This window comes from Balaenoptera musculus, chromosome 9, assembly GCF_009873245.2.
Source record: "Balaenoptera musculus isolate JJ_BM4_2016_0621 chromosome 9, mBalMus1.pri.v3, whole genome shotgun sequence".
Taxonomy (NCBI): domain Eukaryota; kingdom Metazoa; phylum Chordata; class Mammalia; order Artiodactyla; family Balaenopteridae; genus Balaenoptera; species Balaenoptera musculus.
The window spans coordinates 48490883-48515762 of record NC_045793.1 but is presented as its reverse complement, the minus strand read 5'-3'; the positions used below and the strand labels follow the sequence as shown (position 1 = coordinate 48515762).

At 39.9% G+C, this 24880-nt stretch overlaps 1 protein-coding gene across 5 annotated transcripts in view; it reads left to right on the top strand.

Moving 5' to 3' along the window:
- Positions 1 to 22773, top strand: part of CREB5 (cAMP responsive element binding protein 5) — a 406791-nt gene extending 384018 nt beyond the window's left edge. For 3 of the 5 annotated variants that reach the window (XM_036863401.1, XM_036863402.1, XM_036863405.1), the window contains 4 exons: positions 4909 to 5232; positions 9605 to 9835; positions 16538 to 16646; positions 17539 to 19636. In XM_036863401.1, the coding sequence (XP_036719296.1) occupies positions 4909 to 5232; positions 9605 to 9835; positions 16538 to 16646; positions 17539 to 17702 (828 nt within the window). In that variant the 3' untranslated portion in view covers positions 17703 to 19636. Of the gene's footprint in view, positions 1 to 4908; positions 5233 to 9604; positions 9836 to 16537; positions 16647 to 17202; positions 17232 to 17538 lie in introns of all 5 variants that reach the window. The other 2 variants (XM_036863404.1, XM_036863403.1) reach the window with 2 other exon arrangements.
- Positions 22774 to 24880: the final 2107 nt, after the last annotated feature.

The window sequence follows — 24880 nt, the reverse complement described above, 5'->3', positions numbered from 1 at the left end:
GCCTTGTAGAATGAGTATTGGAGTGTTCCTCCCTCTGCTATATTTTGGAAGAGTTTGAGAAGGATAGGTGTTAGTTCTTCTCTAAATGTCTGATAGAATTCACCTTTGAAGCCATCTGGTCCTGGGCTTTTGTTTGTTGGAAGATTTTTAATCACCGTTTCAATTTCAGTGCTTGTGATTGGTCTGTTTATATTTTCTATTTCTTCCTGGTTCAGTCTTGGAAGGTTGTGCTTTTCTAAGAATTTGTCCATTTGTTCCAGGTTGTCCATTTTATTGGCATATAGTTGCTTGTAGTAATCTCTCATGATGCTTTGTATTTCTGTAGGGTCAGTTGTTTCTTCTCCTTTTTCATTTCTAATTTTATTGATTTGAGTCTTCTCCCTTTTTTTCTTGATGAGTCTGGCTAATGGTTTATCAATTTTGTTTATCTTTTCAAAGAACCAGCTTTTAGTTTCATGGATCTTTGCTATTGTTTCCCTCATTTCTTTTTCATTTATTTCTGATCTGATCTTTATGATTTCTTTCCTTCTGCTAACTTTGGGGTTTTTTTGTTCTTCTTTCTCTAATTGCTTTAGGTGTAAGTTTAGGTTGTTTGTTTGAGATGTTTCTTGAGGTAGGATTGTACTGGTATAAACTTCACTCTTAGAACTGCTTTTGCTGCATCCCATAGGTTTTGGGTTGTTGTATTTTCATTATCATTTGTTTCTAGGTATTTTTTTATTTCCTCTTTGATTTCTTCAGTGATCTCTTGGTTATTTAATAGTGTATTGTTTAGCCTCCATGTGTTTGAATTTTTTACAGTTTTTTTCCTGTAATTGATATCTAGTATTATAGCGTTGTGGTTGGAAAAGATACTTGATACGATTTCAATTTTCTTAAATTTACCAAGACTTGATTTGTGACCCAAGATATGATCTATCCTGGAGAATGTTCCATGAGCACTTGAGAAGAAATTGTATTCTGTTGTTTTTGGATGGAATGTCCTATAAATATCAATTAAGTCCATCTTGTTTAATGTATCATTTAAAGCTTGTGTTTCCTTATTTATTTTCATTTTGGATGATCTGTCCATTGGTAAAAGTGTGGTGTTAAAGTCCCCCACAATTATTGTGTTACTGTCGATTTCCCCTTTTATGGCTGTAAGCATTTGCCTTCTGTATTGAGGTGCTCCTATGTTGGGTGCATAAATATTTACAATTGTTATATCTTCTTCTTGGATTGATCCCTTGATCATTATGTAGTGTCCTTCTTTGTCTCTTGTAATAGTCTTTATTTTAAAGTCTAGTTTGTCTGATATGAGAATTGCTACTCCAGCTTTCTTTTGATTTCCATTTGCATGGAATATCTTCTTCCATCCCCTCACTTTCAGTCTGTATGTATCCCTAGGTCTGAAGTGGGTCTCTGGTAGACAGCATATATGTGGGTCTTGTTTTTGTATCCATTCAGCCAGTCTATGTCTTTTGGTTGGAGCATTTAATCCATTTACATTTAAGGTAATTATTGATATGTATGTTCCTATTACCATTTTCTTAATTGTTTTGGGTTTGTTATTGTAGGTCTTTTCCTTCTCTTTTGTTTTCTGCCTAGAGAAGTTCCTTTAACATTTGTTGTAGAGCTGGTTTGGTGGTGCTGAATTCTCTTAGCTTTTGCTTGTCTGTAAAGGTTTTAATTTCTCCATGAAATCTGAATGAGATCCTTGCTGGGTAGAGTAATCTTGGTTGTAGGTTTTTCCCTTTCATCCCTGTAAATATGTCCTGCCACTCCCTTCTGGATTGCAGAGTTTCTGCTGAAAAATAACAGTTAATAAGCTGTTAACCTTATGGGGGTTCCCTTGCTGCTTTTAATATTTTTTCTTTGTATTTAATTTTTGATAGTTTGATTAATATGTGTCTTGGCATGTTTCTCCTTGGATTTATCCTGTATGGGACTCTCTGTGCTTCCTGGACTTGATTGAGTATTTCCTTTCCCATATTAGAGAAGTTTTCAACTATAATCTCTTCAAATATTTTCTCAGTCCCTTTCTTTTTCTCTTCTTCTGGGACCCCTATAATTCGAATGTTGGTGCATTTAATGTTGTCCCAGAGGTCTCTGAGACTGTCCTCAATTCTTTTCATTCTTTTTTCTTTATTCTGCTCTGAGGCAGTTATTTCCACTATTTTATCTTCCAGGTCACTTATCCATTCTTCTGCGTCAGTTATTCTGCTATTGATTCCTTCTAGAAATTTTAAAATTTCATTTATTGTGTTGTTCATCACTGTTTGTTTGCTCTTTAGTTCTTCTAGGTCCTTGTTAAACGTTTCTTGTATTTTCTCCATTCTAATTCCAAGATTTTGGATCATCTTTACTATCATTACTCTGAATTCTTTTTCAGGTAGACTGCCTATTTCCTCTTCACTTGTTTGGTCTGGTGGGTTTTTACCTTGCTCCTTCATCTTCTGTGTATTTCTCTATCTTCTCATTTTGCTTAACTTACTGTGTTTGGGGTCTCCTTTTCACAGGCTGCAGGTTCATAGTTCCCATTGTTTTTGATGTCTGCCCCCAGTGAGTAAGGTTGGTTCAGTGTGTTGTTTAGGCTTCCTGGTGGAGGGGACTGGTGCCGGTGTTCTGGTGGATGAGGCGGGATCTTGTCTTTCTGGTGGGCTGGACCATGTCCAGTGGTGTGTTTTAGGATGTCTGTGAACTTATTATGGTTCTAGGCAGCCTCTGTGCTAATGGATGGGGTTGTGTTCCTGTCTTGCTAGTTGTTTGGCATGCGGTGTCCAGCACTGGAGCTTGTTGGTCATTGAGTGGAGCTGGGCTTAGCGTTGAGACAGAGGTCTCTGGGAGAGCTCTCGTCGATTGATATTACGAGGGGCTGGGAGGTCTCTGGTGGACCAATGTCCTGTACTCGGCTCTCCACCTCAGAGGCTCAGGCCTGACATCTGGCCAGAGCACCAAGACCCTGTCAGCCACACGGCTCAGAAGAAAGGGGAGAAAAGAAAAAAAAAAAGAAAGAAAGAAAAACAAAATAAAGTAAATAAAGTTATTAAAATAAAAAAAATAAATTATTAAAATTAAAAAATTAAAAAGTAATTAAAAAAAAAGAAGAGAGCAACCAAAGCAATAAACAAATCCACCAATGATAACAAGTGCTAAAAACTATACTAAAAAAACAACAAAAAAAGGACAGACAGAACCCTAGGACAAATGGTAAAAGCAAAGCTACACAGACAAAATCACACAAAGAAGCATACAGATACACACTCACAAAAAGAGAAAAAGGGAAAAAAAAAATATATATATATATATAAAAAGGAAGAGAGCAACCAAATCAATAAACAAATCTACCAATGATAATAAGTTCTAAATACTAAACTAAGATAAACATAAAGCTAGAAACAAATTAGACGCAGAAAGCAAACCCCAAGTCTACAGCTGCTCCCAAAGTCCACCGCCTCCGTTTTGGGATGATTAGTTGTCTATTCAGGTATTCCACAGATGCAGAGTACATCAAGTTGAATGTGGAGATTTAATCCGCTCTCCCGAGGCTGCTGGGAGAGATTTCCCTTTCTCTTCTTTGTTCGCACAGCTCCTGAGGTTCAGCTTTGGATTTGGCTCTACCTCTGCATGTAAGTCGCCCTCTGCCGTCTGTTCTTTTGGGAAGTCTGAGGTCTTCCGCCAGCGTTCAGTAGGTGTTCTGTAGGAGCTGTGCCACATGTAGATGTATTTTTGATATTTGTGGGGAGGACGGTGATCTCCACGTCTTACTCCTCCGCCATCTTGAAGGTCTTCCCCGCCAACTGATTCTTTAAATCTGGCCCAGACTCTTTAAATCTGGCCCACTGCCTAATTTTGCACAGCACAGGAGCTAAAAATGGTTTTTACATTTTAAAATGATGGAAAAATATCAAAAGTAGAATAGCATTTCGTGTCATGTGAAAGTTATATGAAATTCAGATATCCTGTCCCTAAGTAAAGTTGTATTGGAACACAGCATAGTCATGTCATTTGTTTACATACTGTATACAGCTGTTTTTGTGCTGAAAGGGCTGAGTTGAGTAGTTGTGAGAGACCTTAAGGCATGCAATGAGGAAAATATTTACTATCTGACTTTTTATAGAAAAGCTTGCTGAGCCCTGCTTAGAGATCAGATTCAGGGAGAAGTTATTTGTGTGCATGTCTGTTTGCTTATTGATGGATGATGCTTTTGTGTTGGATGTACCTGGCCTGTGGTGTGGTCATCAAAGAAGCTGTAGGAGTGCAGTGGTCCACATTCTTCTACTTTCCTCATTTCCTTCCCAAAGTCAGAAGAACGTTATTATGTGAGAAAATTAGATTATTAAAGGGACTGTGAGAAGTATCATAGTAACAAATGGAAAGATCTACATATTGACTCAAAAAGTTATGGATTTCTAATCTAATTTGAAGACTTAACATTCGTTCTGTTCCTATATTCCAAAATTTGAAGTTATTCCCTCTTTGGGTCTGAGAAATCTTTTGAGAGGCAAAAATCTTTTATTCTTATGACTCATCATAAAACACAGTGCCATATCAGATGGGCCCTTTGTTCAGTGGCATTATCATATTGAATGGTTCCATTGGGTTTATACTTGCATTTGGCTGTCAGTAGGATATGATTAACAACTGGATAGTAGGAAATACCTTTTAGCAGAATGTCTAGGGTATCCTGCTCATTTCCCGTGACAGTTGAATTAATTAACATTCATGGCTGACATTGATACTTCTACCTACCATAATCTATATGAAAATTTGAAATTAATATAAAAGTCATACTGCTACCAGTAAAAAAATGTTAACAATAGTACCATAAAATATTATAAAATTGAAAATATGAGTCATTTTGATTCAAAATCCCTATTGTGTACACGACTGACCTCAGTTGTCCCCTCTTGTTTTGTTCTGTTTCAGAGGTTGAAGGCTGCGTTGACTCACCACCCTGCTGCCATGTCAAATGGGAATATGAACACCATGGGACACATGATGGAAATGATGGGGTCCCGTCAGGACCAGACGCCACACCATCACATGCACTCACACCCACATCAGCACCAGACACTGCCAGCCCATCACCCCTACCCGCACCAGCACCAGCACCCAGCACACCATCCTCATCCTCAGCCCCATCACCAGCAGAACCACCCACATCATCACTCCCACTCCCACCTTCATGCACACCCGGCACATCACCAGACCTCGCCACACCCACCCCTGCACTCCGGCAACCAAGCACAGGTAGACCTTTTTCATCATCTCTTTCTCCCTTCTCGTTAACAGTACAAGCTCAAATGTGGGGCTCACTGGCAGCAACCTTGTTTGACAAGCCCAGGTGTTCTATCTGACACTCTGGGGGGCTCTGTTCATTTCCTAAGAGGTAATGGTTACCCATAAGACCCTACCAGATCATAGTTTCTATAACTAATAAGGTAAATATCAGGTTTAGTTTCTAGGGGCAAACGTAAGCTTCAAGTTCTCCAAGATCTATTTTTGTAGTGTGTTATAAAGTTAACCCTAAAAAAGTAACACCAATGGAGGATTAAGAATTTAAGCTTTAAGGAAAGATGTGTATAAAGGATGAGAAAAATAAGTTAATTCTAACCATGGTTCTAGCTGCGGTACTTTATAACATCATAGGGACTCAATTTTGTCACCTGTAAAATGGAAGTTAAATACAATGGGCAATCTTCTGAATAACAGTAAATGTTAAAAATATAAAGAGTAACAATTTCAGGCAGACAAAGAGGCCCAGTAATGGATGTTAGGGTGTAAGGTGCTGTGTAAATGGTAAAGAAAGGTGACTCATCCCACCCAATGAGAAATGTGTTGGAGGGAGCAGGCAGAGAGCCAAGCTCTGTAGATGATCAGTTCAAGAGGAAGGCCAAATCCCAGTGGTGGAAAGTCACCAGGAGTGGCTAGAAAGAAAGCCAGCATTTAGACACAACTGGAAGAGGGTCGGGGGATCTGGCAGACGTTACGTCACCCAGCCCAAGAAGAGAGGCGGGTCCATGTACTCGAGTGAGTTTTAGTAAGTGGATGAAGGGCATGTCTAGGAGCATGGCTAGCCCTAGGCATTTTGGACCTTCAAGTGGGATGACCTTTGTCAGTTCCCTCCACCCATTCAAACTGCTGGTTCCAACCAGCTGGGTCAGAATGGTGTCAGAAGCTTGGGATCACACTTATTCACTGTCTCCTCCATTGTCTGCCTCTGTACCTCTCACCAGGCAGCTTTTAGAGATCTTGCACCACCCCCTCCAACACACACCAAACCTGGACAGCCATCCACAAAATGTGTTATCCATAAGCAACTCTCCATTCAGTAGATAAGCTTATTTATTAGCTAAGCTTACTTTTGCAAAGTTCTTAGAGGTATTCTATACAGCAAATAAGAGTGCAGGCTTTGGAGTGAGAAAACTTTCATTCTTTTCCCACCTTACTTGTTGTATGACTGTGGTCAGTAGATGAACCTCTCTAAGCCTCAGTTTTCCCATCTGTAAAATGGGGTAATAATAGACCAAGCTCATAGACCCTTAGGAGTATTAAATAAGAGAATGTTTTGCCCTTGGCACAACATTTTCAATACATGATAGCCATGATTAATTCCAAACCGAATAATGTGATAGAAGCTTAGCAAGTAGTTTAGCAATAAAATGCTATCCAAAGCACCTTTTTAGTCATGTGCCATAGTAGGACATATATTTAGAAGGGAAAAAGAAAACTATAATACAAGGTCAAAGATAGGCAGATAGATTCACATGTATACTTATCTTTTTTAAAAACGGATAGCATCAGGTTTTGGTTGCATTTGTGAGCGAGTTACTTCACAGACAAGCTTAACAGTTCATTAAATATAAAAGCCACTCATTAGCTAATTACAAATTAGCCAATTGCCCTCCATTTCGAGTCAGTAAGTGGCCAATTGTATATGCAATCAGTTAATTGCCTTTATAATTGGCTGCACAAAGTTGCTTTTTTATCCTATGCTACTAAAAAGAAAAAGTCCAGGTTGGTCTTGTTGAAATTTGAACAAGATCACTTAGACCATATTCAAAATGCCACTGTTAACTGTATTAACTTGGTTGGTATTGAGATTCTTGTCATGTGGCCTAATTGTATGGTTGTCAGAACAATAGAAGTTTATTAAGGCCATCCAACTCTGAGATTCTAAGATGACTTGGAATAAATTCTGTCATTTTGAAATTACAATTAATTATTTTTGATCAAAATTTTCAGAGCATCTGTGTCAACATAATGCCATTCTATTTATTTTACTGAAGTATAGTTGGTTTATAATATTGTGTTAGTTTCAGGTATACAGCAAAGTGATTTGGTTATGCATATATATGTATATATCTATATTCTTTTTTATTCTTTTCCATTATAGTTTATTACAAGAACTATGAATATAGTTCCCTGCGCTATACAGTAAATCCTTTTTGTTTATCTATTTTATGTATGGTAGTGTGCCTCTGTTAATCCCATACTCCCAGTTTATCCCTCCCACCCCAACCCGACAGAATGCTATTTTAAAAAGATAATGATGGGTAACAATAATTATCAGAGACACAAATTCTGGTCTTAGGGTTGCATTTTCAATTTCTCCTGGCTTCTTGCGATTCTTTTGCATATAAGGATGTGACTTCAGAGTCCTGGTATCACTCCTTGGCCACCAGGAATTTCTCTTAACCAAACCACACCTTGACCCTGAACTTGGCCTGCGCCTGAAACCACCATGTAACTTACCCCTTTGGGTAAAGGCAGAGGAGAAGCGTCAGGGGATAAAGCTTTGTTAAAGTTAGCGTGGAAGAATACAGTATTGAAAGAGAGGTCCCTGCAGTGGAGATTAAAACCCAGTTTTGCCTACTTGAGAGTCTTGTCTAGGGCTGGCAATGAGAGATCACTAATTCATACAAAGAAATGAATGAATTTATTTCATTCATTTTTTGCCTGTTAATCCCATACTCCCAATTTATCCCTCCCACCCCACCCCGACAGAATGCAAAAATAGCCAGGTTAGCACCTTCTTCCCTAGTGCTTTGCTTTGCGGTGGTTAGCTCAGAAGTTACTGCATCTGAAATGACTAGTGCTAAACGTTTGCCAGTAACAAGGAATACATCTTCATCAGCCGCTCTGGTGAGTAAGATCTTAGACAATTTATTTTGTTATTCCTCTGTGATTCGGAGGAAAGGAATTGCCAATAAACAGTTTTAGAAAATGTCTTTGCTTTAAACAAAATTACTGAGATGCAATCTAACCTCAGTCCTGAGCCTGGTTCTTTTACAGTTAGTCATGTAGGGTTTGATAGAGTTTAGGATTAAAATATATCATCATCAGTCAGCTGATGTCAACCAGGAGCCATTATTAGTGCAATTACAGTCGTTCTGATTGATTTCAATCATAGGGTTGGAATGTGGTAGAAAAGGTGGCTGGGTTTCATTTTTAAAGCTTTTCGCCTGTTATTTCTGCAGGTTAAATGCCTCTTGTAAAACAACTTTATAGGTGTTACAGCCATAGCCTGAGTGACTGAGCAATGAGAGGGAGGGAAAAAAAAAACACCACCACCCTTTATTGAGAATGAAGAAAAGGGAAGGAGTGAAGTGCATTAGGGAAGCATTAGGTGTCCAGACTCATAAACAGTCAGTCATAGAAATTTCACTAGGTGCTGAGTGTCTGCTGTATGAAGGGAAATAAAGCTATATGTGTGGGAGTCCCTAAAACCTTAGATGTTGTTGAGCCCCATGCAGACCTTACAAGGAATCTATAAGCATAGTAAAACTTTTTAATAAAGTGCTTTGCCACTCCTAGGATTTCCTTATAATGTAAGTATATATAACCACCCCTCCCTGTCAACAGACACGGTGTATTAACAGGGCTCAGTGCTGCGTCAGGATGGACTTTCAAAGGCCCCGCTTCCCAATCACCTAGAAATTCACCCACTCACCATCTCCTGTAACTCCCTCAGCCTTGGTCAAGCTCTGAGGAGGAGACAGGCCCATTTGGAGTTTGCAGGTCCAGCTAGGCGTTTGCAGTAAGAACTGTGAAATTGTGACAAAAGGATTTCAGCTGCTTTCCAGGCTTCACGGGGTTCTTTTGATAGGAGTCACAGTGGCAGTGTTGTCCCAGAGGTGTGTTCTAGGAACATGGTTTTGACACCATTAGTATGAAAGGCATTCACAACCTGCCCAGAAGGAGTTTTCTGCAGATGACAGAAGACTCATCAGTACGGTGACAGTCACCCTGACCTCTGTTTTCACGCGTTGCCATACATTGGCACTTTCAGGTTTTACAAGGCACCTTAAATAAAACATTTTTAACATCTGAGGAGAAAAAAAATGTTTCTTCTATCATGATTCAGCCAAATGCCAGTCAGGGGGAAAAAAATCTACTTGACTCTCTTTTTGCAGATCATCCCTGTATCTTGCCAAAATATCATAGAAGATAGAGGGGTGATGCTTTTCCTCTTCACAAGCGTGATTTCATTGTTGACTTCATTCTTAGAAAACAAGTGTAATGTGCTAACTAAAACAAGCCACTCCCTGTGTTTTGCATTTCAACACCTTATGCAGCCGTTCCTTCTCTTTCCCCATCACCCCCTCCCTCTCTTTCCCAGCAGGTTTCACCAGCGACACAACAGATGCAGCCCACCCAGACAATACAGCCGCCTCAGCCCACAGGGGGGCGCCGGCGAAGGGTGGTGGATGAGGATCCGGACGAGAGGCGGCGGAAATTTCTGGAACGGAACCGGGCAGCCGCCACCCGCTGCAGACAGAAGAGGAAGGTCTGGGTGATGTCACTGGAAAAGAAAGCAGAAGAACTCACCCAGACAAACATGCAACTTCAGGTGCAGGCCACTGTCTCTCTCCCCAGGACTCAAAGGCCCTGTGTAACATTGGCATTTCCTGCCCCCGCAGGCACTTGTTGACCTAAGCAGTAACACCACCCCTTACCCCACAGAGCAACTGCAGGCTTATTCCTCAAGGTTTATTAGTTCCGAGACACTCTACGAAACAAAACAACCATTCATTTTTACATCAGTCTGCTCTGAGGAGGGAAGCCCTGCCCAATTAAGTTATAGGGCTGGGAGCAGAAGCTCAGTCAGACAGAAGTTCAAACTCTTGTTCCGTACCTACTTGCTGGGTTTAACCTCTCTGGCTCTCAGTTTCCTCATCTATAAAATGGGAATAATAACCTCATAAAGTTGTTGGGAGGAATAAATGAACCAATGTCTACAGAGCCGTTTGTACATAATACATCTTCAACCGAAAGGCCCCTCTTTCTGTCCACTGGGTGAGGGGGTTGCTTCAGTTTACACTAGATTATCTATATTTTTGTTTAAAATGGAAAAAAGGGAGGTTTGTGTTTATTATTTTACTCCATAAGAAAAGGCGTGTTTCCATCTCATTTTTAAACTTGACAAGATTTGAATCTTGCGTGATTTTTGCTTTCCATGGTTGGCTCAGTGGGGGGACATTTTATAACAAGGCCACTTCTAGGAGTTTTTGAGAACCTCCAGCACCTGGAGCTTCTCCAGCGGACTTCATGCCATACACATGACGCAGTTCAGGGCATTTGTTCTAACACAGAAAGGAGTGCACTGTTCACCAGCAGAAGCAAAAGCAAGTATTATATTAGTGACAAGCAGTCCAGGGGTAGCAGTAAAAATGGTGGATTATAGCACTGGATTATACAGTGCTTCCAGGAGCAGAGATAATGGCTAAAGAGTGGAGGGAAGAGGGGAAAGAATGCCTAAAATAGGGAGAATCTGCTCCTCAGTAGTTCATAGGTCACCTTCACCCCCCATCCTCTGTGCATCCTCAGAAAGGAGCAATTAGGGTGCCAAACCCCCCTTTGCATATTTAATTCCATTAAGTGGAAATGGTCTTGGGGCGTCCAGTGTACAAATTGAAATTATACAAAGACAGTTTGGGTTATACAGGGACCCACTGTTTGGGTTATACAGGGACTGACTGTCATCATTTATGGATGTTCACTCTCCCCCCAAGTGTACCATTCTTTTAATGATAGACATGAGAAAGAAACTGGGAAACGTATGTAGCAGATATGGGGGAAGTAAGATAATAAATCCTCCCACTAGCTGGTACGAAGCTTGTGTGAAGTTGGAGACTCTGTTTTGTTACCCTCTCCCCCGACCACTTACCCCCTTTTCTAATGTCGGGTCTAGCATGGAGAGTTCCTGAGTGTCTGTACTCAATATCTGTTGAATAAACGAATGAGCTCCCCGTCTCTGGAGTGTCCAAGAACTAGCTGCCTGACCACTTGGCAAAGATGTGATTTAAGGGAATCAAGCCGCAGAGTTTGGCTGGACTCAAACACCGCTGAAACCACTTTAACTTGAAAGCCTATAATTCTAGAATCTGGCAGGCACAGTAGTATGTGAGAAGCTTTTAGGTGGACATGGGCACGCATTTTTAATATTAATAATAATCATATCTTAATTTTTATGTGTACTGAAAAATGTAATCAGAACATCAAACCTTCAGTTTCACAGATATTTTTGGTAAGGAGCAGGCTAAATCATTAAAAAATGAGTTAATTTGTACAAACATGTTAAGTAAATAAAAGTTCTGGTGTATGTGACCTAGCAAATATCACAGCAGTGGTTTTGTAATGACTGAAATGTGAGAACCTCTGGAATTTGCTACCAGTTCTGAGATCTGCAAGAGGGCCATGAACAGGTGCAGGTTTTCTCAGTCTCAGCACTATTACCTTGGGGCTCAGTAATTCTTTGTTGTCTCCTGTGCAGTGTAGATACTTAGCAGTATCCTTGACCTCTACCCTCTAGGTATCAGTAGCACCCTTTCCCCCACCCCCAAGTTGTGACAACTGAAAAATGTTCAGACAATACCAAATGTCCCCCGTGGGGGGCAAAATTACCCCTGAGTGAGACCCACTGACCTAGATGAAGGAGCCTTGAGTAGTCAGCTGACATGTAATCAGATGCGGACAAGTTTTTAAATCAGTTTTAACTAAAATGAGTCCTTGCAGAATGACCCCAGGGTATTGACCATCTTTCTAGAGCCTGAAGACATGGAGGGGGTCATAGCAGAGAGCCAGGAAAAGTGAGGATACTGGTTTACTTTGACGTCAGATGTGTTCATGACTTGACATATGCATATATGTTATAGCTTTCACTTAACATATAAGGTACTTAACATATAAGGTATATCCTTTATGAGAACCTAATCTACTTTTTTAAAAGAGTATATTTTAAAACATGCTTATTGCCAGAAGAGAGACTTATTTTATTTTATTTTATTTATTTATTTATTTATTTATTTATTTATTTATTTTTGGCTGCGTCGGGTCTTAGTTGTGGCACATGGGATCTTTTGTTGCGGCTCGCAGGCTTCTCTCTAGTTGTGGCGCTCGGGCTCAGTAGTTGCGGCCCGGGCTTAGTTGTCCTGCAGCATGTGGGATCTTAGTTCCCCAACCAGGGCTCAAACCCGCGTCCACCTCATTGGAAGGCGGATTCTTAACCACTGGACTACCAGGGAAGTCCCAAACCTAATCTATTAATTTTCACATTTTTAGAACCCAAATGGCTAAGGATAAGAGATACTAGAATTCTAGCCCCAGAAAACCAGAAAAAAAGTCCTATTGGGGCCATTCAACAGGCACCAGTATTTTTGGTTGTTAAAGCAGTGCCTGAGGAAGGGACGGTCTCTGAAAAGACTACGTTGTTGGTGTTTTCCAACCACTGCTTTGCTTCACAGGGACGGAAACCACAAGGGCTCCATGTTTTCTGTGAGGCCGAGTGCTCTGCATCACGCCACGTGATGCTGGAGAGGATATGCAGATTCTGCTACCTTTGAATGACCCTTTCCCTCTCACTGGACCTTTGTCAAAAGAAAAAGTTGTCTCTCTTGAGGCTGGTCCAGTGAGCCAAATTTTAAGTAAACAGAAATGGAAGGTGCTACACAAACAAACTCCCGCCAAAAGGAATATCCAAGGTCTGGATGGCCAACTGCCACTTTTGAGTTGTTTTCCAGCATAAATCTTCTAGTTAGGCTGCAGAGCTTCAGATTGGAAAAATCAGACCTGAGAAAACAAAATCAAACTCCCAGACTTCATTTCCTCATCTCACAACAAACCTCTACCCAAGAGGTCAACACAGGTATAGGAATTGGGGGAAATATTAGAAACCACCCAATCTGACACTATTTGGGAGAAACTGAGTCTCGGGGGACATGAGGAGTCTTCCTGAAAGTCACACAACCAGCAAGTAGTAGGATGAAGACCCAAGCGAGTCTTTTCTTGACCTAACCCACTGCTCTGTGATCTTTCATTCTAGAAAGTTCTTCAACTATGAAGGAATCCACATTCTTTTCACTGACAGAGTGGCTGAGATCAGCTCTAAATTCATCAACTGCTAATGTGGTGCTCAGTGGATTGTTTGTGTTCAATAGATGATATGGAAATCGTCTGGTCGCCGACGAAAATAATTGCTTTTCTTTTTCAGTGCAAAGACACATGGCCTAAGTCGCTGCTGAAATTTTAGACACACGAGCTCAGGTTTAGGACTTGGCAAGAGAATAGGCCAGATGGGAACTGTTGCTGTACAAATTGAAAGTCCTTTGTTTTAGAATGAACCAAACCTGGCCTCAGTTAATCTACAAGAAAAAAAAAAAAAAAATAGGGGAGGGGCTATGTGGCAGGGCTCATTTTGATAATTATTTTTTTGGCATGGACTACTGCTTGCATCAAAAAGCATTTGGAGTTTGTCATATTAACAAAATGACATCCCCCAAAGCTAAAAACTGAAAATGTAGCTATTAGGGACTTCTTGGAGTGCTTGTTTAAAGTATGTTATTACAGTGTTGAGTGTCTATATAGGGGTGCTACTTCATCCCAAGTCAACTTTATGGGTTTAAGAACAGATTAATCTAACAACTACATCTATACTCTTACAGTCCCTATTTAAATGGCTAAACTTTTAGAAGTAGCAAACCCAAACTAGTTTAGAAAAAAGAAAAGAATGAAGAGCTGATTTCAGCAAGAGAATCAATACTTCTTATTAATACTTTGCTTTTGCAAAGTGCTTCTATATGAAGACCTATAGTTATTATTACAACCTACACAAGGGAGTAAAGAAAAAAACGGTGATTTGCATCAATTCATAATGCAAGGTAATTCAGAATAAGAAAATGTCTCCAGAAGTCCTGGTTTTTATTTCCCTACTAGAACTGCAGGCCACTTTTGATTTCTTTCATGCATTTTGAAATATTTGCTGTCTGGTTCTTCTCTTCCAGAATGTATTCAAGGTGATTTCTATTAATGTTATCTTGAAAAGGATTTTTATTTAAAATATAGTCTAGTATTTGTGCATTTCCTACATCAGTCGGTCTATCAATATGGAATGATATCTATCAGTACCTATCAATATGGAATGTTTATGCATGTGCACAGCACACATGATTCAGTCCGCTTCCTCTAGGGCAGAGATTCTTGACTGTTTTTAACCCAAATGCTCCCTTATGGAATCTGATGAAGGCTCTGTAGATTCTCACAATATGGACATGTACATGGACTTGAAATTTTGCACAAAAGTGAAACTGTAAATGTTGCTTTGGAATCTGCCCTGATAAGATTTGGAAGTACAGGAGGTGCTAGGACTGGCTCCCTTAGGAAATATAAGACTTGATATATAAGCCCATTTGAGAATACCAAAAGCAATTAACTAGTGACTAAAAAATCAAGATGGAGACCTTCATTAGATTATTAGGTAATTAGCATTCTCAATAGAAGGCAATTCATAGAATAAAAAACGATCTTGCAGGAAGTAACTAGAAAACTAGTCCAACCACCTTGTTTTACACTAGGTTGGTGTGGCAATTTGGGGAGCCCAACTCGATTATTCTCAACTCTCATTTGAGAGTTCCTTTTTCTGCTGGAAGCTGCCCCATGAATTTCTGTTGCTTCTGTGGCCATTAGACTTTTATTTAGTCCTTATCAGTATCGTACTTATGTGTGCATGATCTAAGCAAGAGGGAGGCTAATTGTTCTTGTCTATGGAGAATATTAATTGGCATTCATTTTCCAACCCTAACATAGCTAAATAACATAATTACTAATATATTACATTAAGAAATATGTCCATATTCACATATATCTTTAAATGATGGTCATTTGTTACAGTGCTCTCCAGGTTCCTACATTTTTACAGACCCTCACAACTCCCAGGTCCTCAGTTTCTATACTTACAATGTATTGGTTTATTAATAAAGTGCTTTGCTGTCCATAGACAATCTGTATCCGTGGTTCCGCATCCTCAGATTCAGTCAACTGCTAATCATGCAGTATTGTTATCTATTGAAAAAATCTGCATAGAAGTGGACCCGCACAGTTCAGACCCGTGTTGTTCAAGGGTCAACTGTATCTGTAGACGATGGTGCCAAGTACATTATTCCACAAACTATGAACCTATCTTTGTGAATTACTACATAAAGTGGAGATTTGTGGCACTTATCTAAGTAAATCCACAACACCCTGATATTGAGGAGGGAAAAAGTTTATAGACTGAAATTAGCCAAATTAGTTAATGAACCAATCAAATTAACTCAATCATGGCCCTAAACTCTATTGCCCTTGGCCTCCCTGGGCTGACCTGATCCCACCAGTAGAGGACCAACATTTGCTCCGTATGCTTCCATGCATCCTCCTAAGTGGCATCAGGCAGAAGGACGTGCTCTGTTGAACTGTAGCCCATGAAGAACTTCTTTTGGGAAATCGGCTTTTTCTGAGGGCATTTCAGTTTGAAGCCACTCATCCTGCCACACAGTTCCTCCCAGTGCCTCACGTTCACCTTCTATTCGTGATCAGTGTCAAACCTGAGGCTGTAAGATAGCATGGGGACTTCCCTGGCGGTCCAGTGGTTAAGACTTTGCCTTCCAGTGCAGGGGGTGTGGGTTCGATCCCTGGTCGGGGAGCTAAGATCCCACATGCCTCGCAGCCAAAAAACCAAAATATAAAACAGAAGCAGTATTGTAACAAATTTCAATAAAGACTTTGAAAAAACATGGTCCATGTCAAAAAAAAAGAAATCTTTAAAAAAAAAAAGACAGCGTGAAGAGAATTATTATGAGAGCTAACTTTATTGAGTGCTTAGTTTGTGCTAGGCATTGTTCTGCATGCTTTGCGTCTATTATGTCATTTAATCCTCACAACAACTCAAAGAACTTTGTACTATTTTCATTCCCATCCAAGGTTGCTGGAGCTTAGCTGGGTTATGTTACCTGCCTAGAGTCACCCAATCAGTGTAGAATGGAGGGTCCCACCTAAGTAACTTTTAATAGGATTAAGCTCTTGAGTTAAAACCTAGTCTCTTCAGAAAGCCCCTGGTAAACCTGAGGGCCAAATCAAAGGCAAGCTACAAATTTTCAGGTGAATCCTGTTAAATAATATTATTAATGTCATTCAGACATAACAGAAAAGAAGTGTGCCAGTTACATTGTTGAAAGTGCACGGGGCCTTGGGTTTGTATTCTCTGGTCTTCTTAACATGACTTGGATCCATCTCTTTCCAGAATGAAGTGTCCATGTTGAAAAACGAGGTGGCACAGCTGAAACAGCTGTTGTTAACGCATAAAGACTGCCCCATAACAGCCATGCAGAAAGAATCACAAGGATATCTAAGTAAGTCATTGACTTTTTTGCTTTTTTTAGTGTCCAGTTTTTTGCCACCAATTTCTCATTGGATTTATTGAAAGAACAAAAGTAAAGCATAGACTGCACACCCAGGTGGATATCATGCTAGAATTCTTGAGTGGCTGCCAGACTACTGCACCAGAGGGAACCCTTCTTTTCTGACCCCATTTATCACCATGCCCGCCACCTCCTAATAATTTCTGGCTAGACGTTCCCTGGCATTTCACGTTGTAAAATCCCACCAAATTCCAATTCTGCAGCCAGTAGGAGCCCAATTACTGGTGGGCTAGCAGTCTTTTATGGGCTGGGAAACAGGCTTTGGGTGAATTATATCCAATGCCTCAGGATATGCTACATGTTATTCACCGGGCTGAAAAGCTAGTGACCTTGTCTCAGTTTACCAATATGTAAAGTGGATCTGTTTTTCTAGATCCCAATATCTGCACCTGGAATGTCAATAGGTTCAATGCTAATTGAGTAGGGGATGACGGAAGAAGCGGGGATTCATGGCTGAAGGTCAATTTCTTTTCAAATAATTTTTTAGATTGAGCAACACAGATTCTCCCACCACATGTGAGTATTTTTCCACATTTGATATATGGATGGCTCTTTGAAAAGACAAGATGGGGACTTCACATGCCACGACTCAAACACATCAACTCATGTTGCTGATCTAGAAAGCATGGCTTTGCTTGTAGCTATAAACTGGGAAGGCATAGCTTTGTGACTTTAAAATAAAGTTTTGAAATTAACCTCCAGGAGAAAATGTGTGAAACGCTCCTATTTCTAGCAAGCATCTAGCAATATTTTTTGAGTAGTCTCCAAGTCCACCCAGGAAAGAGCTATATTGGTGTGTGTGTGTGTGTGTGCTTTTTCCTAGGTCCAGAGAGTAGCCCTCCTGCAAGCCCCGTCCCCACGTGCTCTCAGCAGCAGGTCATCCAGCATAACACCATCACCACTTCCTCGGCCGTCAGCGAGGTGGTAGGAAGCTCCACCCTCAGTCAGCTCACCACTCACAGAACAGACCTGAATCCGATTCTCTAAAATCCGAGGGTCAGACCTTGCCTCCAAGGAGAGCTGCCGCATATCCTGCGTCCTTTGTTTTAAGGGCATTTTTAGAATTAACTCAGACCTGGAAGACTCCTCAGCCCTTCAAAGACTGGCTTTCATTTTTATAGTTATTATGGAAATGTTGTCTTTTATACTTAGTTATATAAGCAAAAAAGGGAGTTATGCAATTAATAATCTATCAGCTTGGGAAATGCTTTGGTGCTTTTCTCCAATTTTCTGGTACCAGTTACTTGTTCATAAACTGAACTCTTTCTGTATATAGTCATGGTTTCATTCTTATCAGTCCAACCCTTTGCCTGAAACGTTGAATCTTGTTAAACCACAGCTTTTAGCCAAAATGAGGCATACCTAGATGTCCAGTATACAGACTGCAAGGCAACTGGGGGAGAAGTCTGATGATGTCGTAGCTTATGTTGAGTTGGCGCTATGATGTCACCAGAATCCCAGATAAATGGAGAGCCTTTTCCACAACCCTGTTTCTCTTACTATAAAAAAAGTATAAGCTCCATTGATGTCCAAATAAAATCAGCAAGCATCTCACCACCTCTCCTTCTACTCTTGGTCCACTTCCTTGAATGCCCAATTTTCCTTTCCATTTCCACTTTTACCTGGGCTCCCTATTGACTCTTTATTTTTACTTCCTTCTGTTTTATTTTTTCCCCTTTAACGTTGCATGTAAAGAAGAAAATAATGTTTAAAGGAAAAAAAAAAAAGCTAATGTGGACCTAGCCATGGCTTCCCTTGCCCCTGACCCATTCAACTCTTGCTTTTTACAAAATAGTAACTGGGAGATGTTTAATGTGCCTGGTTTAATGTTTTTAATGATCAGAGCAAATAAAAGGTGGCTTAGCTGTAGGTGAAGCACTGTTGAATGCCAGCTGTGGAGACACTAGGGAAGGGAGCTTTATAAGCCTCAATTGTGAAAGTCCAAATTATGATGCAGGGCTAGAATATCATACCCTCGAATTACAACTGGTTTTATATGGCCTGTCTATAATGTTGAAAATCCATGTACTATATAATAATTCAGAAGGGCTCTATTCACTACACAGATTACATTGTTCAATCATTAGCTGCTAATAGCCTAAGATATATTATTATTTTTTTCTTAAGCAATGGAACCGTCTTTGCTGTTCTGGTGGGTGAAAGTAGACAAACTACTGGAGCAATAGAGAGAGAAAGAAAACCTCATGTTTCCACGGAGGTGCTTTCAGCCCTCCCACAGCATTTAAAGCTCTGGCTGCTCAAAGTATCCCCTGGATATGGCTACGCCACTCTTCTGAATAATTCTGATTTATACTTTCAGCAACTTTCCTGGACTTGCCCATTACAGAAAGCAGATAGTCCGAACCACAGTTGTGCCTCCTTGAAACAAGCCATTCTACTGTGCTAAGGTTTTAATATCACATCTCACAAATAACTGGGGCTAATGTTCTTCTCTAGTGGTCTAGGCAGGTGCTGGTGTTTCATCTCCATTTGAAAGCTTGACCTCCAAACATGAGTGTGTGTGTGTGTGTGTGTGTGTGTGAGAGAGAGAGAGAGAGAGAGAGAGAGAGAGAGAGAGAGAGAATGGGATATAAAAAAATAGTATTTTACAAAAGGTGTAGCTTTTATAAGAGTTCGGAAAAGGGAAGGATGTGGTTTTTTTTCTCTCAGTATAGTGTAAGAATCTATTTTGGAGAAAAAAAGAAAATATAAGGGTCATGAAGCATGGTTTTTATAACTAGTTTCAGTTTTATCTAATAACTTACTTTTTAAATCAGTATTTATCAACAATCTTTTCATGTATGCAGTGCTTTCAAAAAGAAAGTTTTGAGTTTCCAGGGAAACTCATAACTTGGATATATGATCTAAAAAATCAAAACAAAAGCAAAAGCAAAAAAAAAAAAACAAAAAGAGAAAAAAGAAAAAAATGCAAACAAGAAAAGGATTTTCTATTATATTTTAGACAAACATATCATTTTTAAGTATTTTAAATACTGAATTCAGTTGTTTTGTTTTGTTTTGAATCCCAGCTGTCATAGCTGAATGGTTTAACCTAACTGGCTTCCTAAGAAGTTTAAGATTTAGCTAAAAAAGCAGTTAACATTCTTGTCTCTATTTTGAAATCAAAAATAATTTTTTCTAAACTCCTTCCTAGGACCATTTATGTGTCCCCCTAAAAAGGAGAAAGAGCTCATTGAAATATTTGTTTGGGTTTTTAAATTTAAAAATTTTTTTTTTATTTTTGTTTTGCTTTAAGTGAAAAATATTTTCTTTCTTTACTGCATGCATAGCACTTAATGAAATGGATTTTAAAAAAATCCACTGGTGATATCAGAATGTCCAAGGAGTGGGCTGTCACTAAAATTATGGTTTACTTTACTTCTGTTCCACCTCTTAATTGAAATATTTAGTTGTTAAACGGAAAGCCTCTGCAGTTAAGAACTTGCCTGAGTTTTCTTAATTCAGCAGCTTGACGGTTTGACTGACGTGCATTATGTATAGCTCAATTATGTCTGTTTTTTTATGCTAAGAAGGCAAACCACCACACACAGGTGAGCAAACGGGCCTCAACGTATAATTAGAATAAACTATCTTCTTATTATACTCAGGGCCTTTAGGTATGTTCATTAGCAGTGTGGAAATACAGTAAATGGAGGATGCCAGCACGTTGTCAGAGCTTCTTGAAATCCTGAACAGAAAGGCTCATTGGTCAAATCCAACACTCAACTTATCAATATTAAGTATTTCACTTGAAGGCCTAGCTTTCACCAGACCGTAGAATAATCGGTCTGCCTGAAAAATCTCTCCTTCTTGTCCCACACTTGTTGCCAATCTGGGGAAACATTCTGCCCCGTTCTCCTCTCCCACCCAGCTACTGGGTCATCCATCCATATGGTCACAGATCAGTTGCAATGACGTTCAGAGCACCCATCCTGAGGAGGGAGGGCCCGCAGCGCAGCACTGCCGCTCCTCGTTCACAGGTGGGTTTTTATCAGCAGGATCTGCTTCTGAAGTCACTGCCAACCTGCCTGGAAACTTCCACAGCGCCTCCCCTGCCTTCTGTGACAGGAATTAGCAGCCAAGATAGGGACACCTGATAGCATTTCTACCAGGTCAGTCCTTACCTACACTGAGGCATTCCCATCTTAATTGCTTCTCCTTAAGACATTTCTCAACATATGCCAGGACAGGTAGAGTGAAAATCCTCCCTGTACATGAATGGACTCGTTTTAACGCCTGGCGTGAGGTCGGATGTTTTCCCTTTACCCTTCCCCTCAGCCCTCTCCTATCTCCACATCAGTGTTTGCCGGTCACAGTCTTAACACGGCCCATGGGGACGAGCAATTTGTGTACTGTCACTGCATGCCTTATCATTAGGGTGACTTACTTGGAGCAGTTGCTCTTTGGAGCCTGTCAGTCCCATGAAATCAAGTGCAGTGCATGTTCCGAATAGAGGGGCATCCGTGGTGAATGTGCAGGTGGCTGTGGTCTGTTAGTTCAGAAAATTGTCGTGTGTTACTTGAGCTTGTCATTAAAATCAACCAGCTGCCATAAAAGACCAGCCTTTGGCTGGGGGGTTTTAAGCATCTGTAACTGCTATAAACCTAGCCATCCAGTTAGGATAGAATGTGCTTCTTTCTGGTTAATAAAAAACCATCTAAGAAAATATATATGTATGTATGTGTGTATACAGTGGAATTCAAGGACCAAAGCAAAATTTGAACAGGAATCTATTAATTTAGAATTTTATAAGATATTTATTAATAAATGTTATTTTTAAACATTCCATTTGAACAATATTCTTCTGTAGGATCTACTTGTTTTTAAAGGATTAGTTCATAATAAACTACTCTAGTTGTATCTTCATTTTACAGGGTTTCAAATGGCTATTCTCCATCATTTGGTGGAAATGTTTGTTTAGACCTCTGTGCATAGAAATTCCAAGGATTTGTATTGCTCTGTGAGTTATTTTTTAATCTATGTTCGGAACAGTTTTAAATCATCTATTTCTTTTTTCATTTTGAAAGTAAGCTCTTTCCTTTCGGGAGCAGAGTTCAGCTAAAGGGAATCGGTAACTATAACTGGAACAGCTCTCTTGTAAAAGTGTAAAAACAGCTTCATCTCCGCTGCTCCCCGCCGCACCCCAGCTTCCCAGAATGCCTTGCACTATTCAGCTTCCTTAGTGCTCTTCTCGCCCCTTCCCAAACCGTGCGCAGTAGCTTTAAGCCATTCAAGTTCCATTATGCAGTATATCTGAGAAGGGAAAGGAAATAACCCGTTTAAATTGGAATAAAATCGTGCCTATGCGAACAGTAGCAATTTAGAATCTCTCCTCTTTGCTTTTAAAATAATTTATATTTTAAAATTGCACTTTAGCATTTGTAATCCCCGTCAGTTTCTCTTGTTCTCTTTCAGACCTCCTCCCTGTCCTGAAACTTGCCTTCACCCTCCCCTTCCCAGGTCCCCCACGCTTCCTCTTAGGCTCTGAGCTGCATCATTTAAAATACTTTACGGAATATTTGCACCAGGTACATTTGCGTGCAGCCACCAGTAGCATAGCCAAGACGCGTTGCTCACATCAACCTAGATGAAGCCTGCTATGAGAATGCCAAGGAGAAGAGCCAGTTTATACTCTTTCTCCCTTTATTCATAGCATGTTTTTAACAAATGTTATGCAACAGATGTGAGGGAGCAGCTATGCTACACTTAACAATTTTCTCTCTTATCCTCCAACCAAAGTGTGCTGAATGAGCCAGGAGACTTATTCTTTTGTGCATCACCATGCACATCAGACTGTCGTCCTCGCCATCGTCTCTCTGGGCTGCTGAAAAAAAACGGTGACCCTAACTATTTCATTCCTAGGTCTCAAAAATACAATGTTGCCTTGTACCATAATTAGGGACAGCACCTCTATTTTACAATTATAATCTAAGAAAGGACAAGAAGACACTGAAGCAATAAACTTACAAGTAAAATCCAATACCAAAACAAAGAAAAAAAAAAAAAAAAACCCAGCTCATCATGTTGTGAAAATGAAAAAGTGTATGTCCGTTCAAAATATTTTACTATTTCTTGTGGAGTTTTTCAGTGATGTAATGCTTATAGCCAAATTGCTTGAAGAGTGTTTATATATTTTTTTCCTTATAAATTGTCTATTTTTTAAAAAAAGCTATTTAACCACAAGTTGAAGAGGGGGGGTAAGGCCAAATTGCCAGCATTTCTTAAGAGATTAATATTCTTAAGTGGCACTCTGATACCTTTCCAAGCTTATCATCAGAGGGAGATCAATAATTGTCAGCTGTTATATTTAGACCAACTTACAATATCTAGCTCATTAGAAGCCAGGATTTAGAAAGCTCTTCTTAAGCCATTGAAGATTTTCTTGCATTGTGTTTCATTTTATAGAACCTTATAGGATTTTTTTTTTTAACAGAATCATTTTAGCCTCGGGACTGAGAATGTGGAACCTGAATAAATTAGCTTTAAATACATCATTAAAATCTTATGCACAATAAGCTCATTAGAGTCTAGTTTGCTCCTTTAGAATACCAAGGCTATAGACGCTACAGGACATGATGAAAGGTATCAGCCATGATGAAGTGGAGGGGGTTTCAGAGAAAGGACCCTTCCCCACCAGCCAGCCAGTAGAACAGAAGAACTGCTCGCCCTCTTTCCTTCTATGTTCTGCTAAATCACACCTGCCTCACAGAGAGAGGAGTTCTGCCTTTGAGGTTTGTCTTGGAGAAAAGATAAGCTTGAAATATTCTCCCTGCAGAGGACATGGGATTTGGGATCTTCCGAAAAGGCCCAGAAAAAATAGCTCAGTTCAAATACAGTGTTCTAGGACAATTGGAATATAAATATTGTCCAAAAAATAGAACTAAGAGAAAAAAGGTTAACATTGTGCAAAGTAAGTGTTAACTAAGGAAGTCCTCATAAAAGGTGCTGTCACTTTAAGTCCTGGACTCCGTGGGGTGGGGGGGTTGTTTGTAATTGTAAACAGCAAAGCATTTGTGTTTGTCTGTTTGTAAAGCAACCACCTTCCTTATTGGAAGGAGAAAAAAACTGGGGGTACATACATGTAAATACTTGCAACAGCATTTAATATGTTTAATTTTATGTTAAGCTTTTTGTTGCATCGTGAACACATTTATTGTTACCAACGGACAATGAGTTCATTAAGACTGTTCAACTAGGTCAGATTTTTACATCTCTTTCTAGCAAGAAGAGACAAGATTTTGTGCATTTGTACAAATGTTAATAATATCACTGCAATTCCAATATAATAAAGCACTCAAATGCAAATAATATACGTACCCTCTGTATGATGAAATTTGGGTTGGGGGTAATGACATCTATTCTGCACAAGATCTTATTCATGCCTCATAAACCAAGGCTTAGGCCTTCAGGGTCACCATCATCTAGGGACAAAAGCAGGTGAGATTTTTCTCCTTCCCAGACCATCACTACTCTCCCACTGCCTCTTCTATCCAACTTCCCAACTAAGGCCACGAGTCTAACGCATTCACAATGGGTTGGCCACATGACTTTGGGATCAGCAGATTTTAACAGTCAAGAAATACAGCCAGTGTAAATTCATGTTTAAGTTGTGTCTGTGAACCAAGAATCACATGCTGGCTAGTCTGACAGTCAAATCCTGGTGTTCTTTGTTTGACCTCCAGAGAAGTCCTAAGGACAGGCTTAGCCCAGTATGCATGCACTCTTATAAACATTAACCCCCGCCTTCCTCTTCTTCCTGCCTTCCTTCCTCTTCCTTATTCTTTTATTATTTTTCTAGTCATGCTCCTCTTTTTCTTACACTCAGTCTGATCCATCAGCATGGCCAGAATCCAGCCATCCTTTATCACCAATTTTACTGTTGCAGTTCTGTCCCAGCTACCAGCATCTCTTATCTGGATTAGTGCAGTGCTCTTCTAACTGGCAGCCACAGGGAGCATTTGAAAATGGAAGTCAGACTGTATTCCTCTACTACTTAAAACCCTGCAAGGACTTCTCCACTCATTCAGAGCAAAAGCCAAATACCTTACTGTCAAGTTCTATAAAGATCCCACCTGACCTCACCCTGTTCATTCTGAGTTCATCTCTTACCATTTTCCTTCCCTGCTCACACCTCTCCAGCTCCATTAATATCTTCGAGGTTCCTC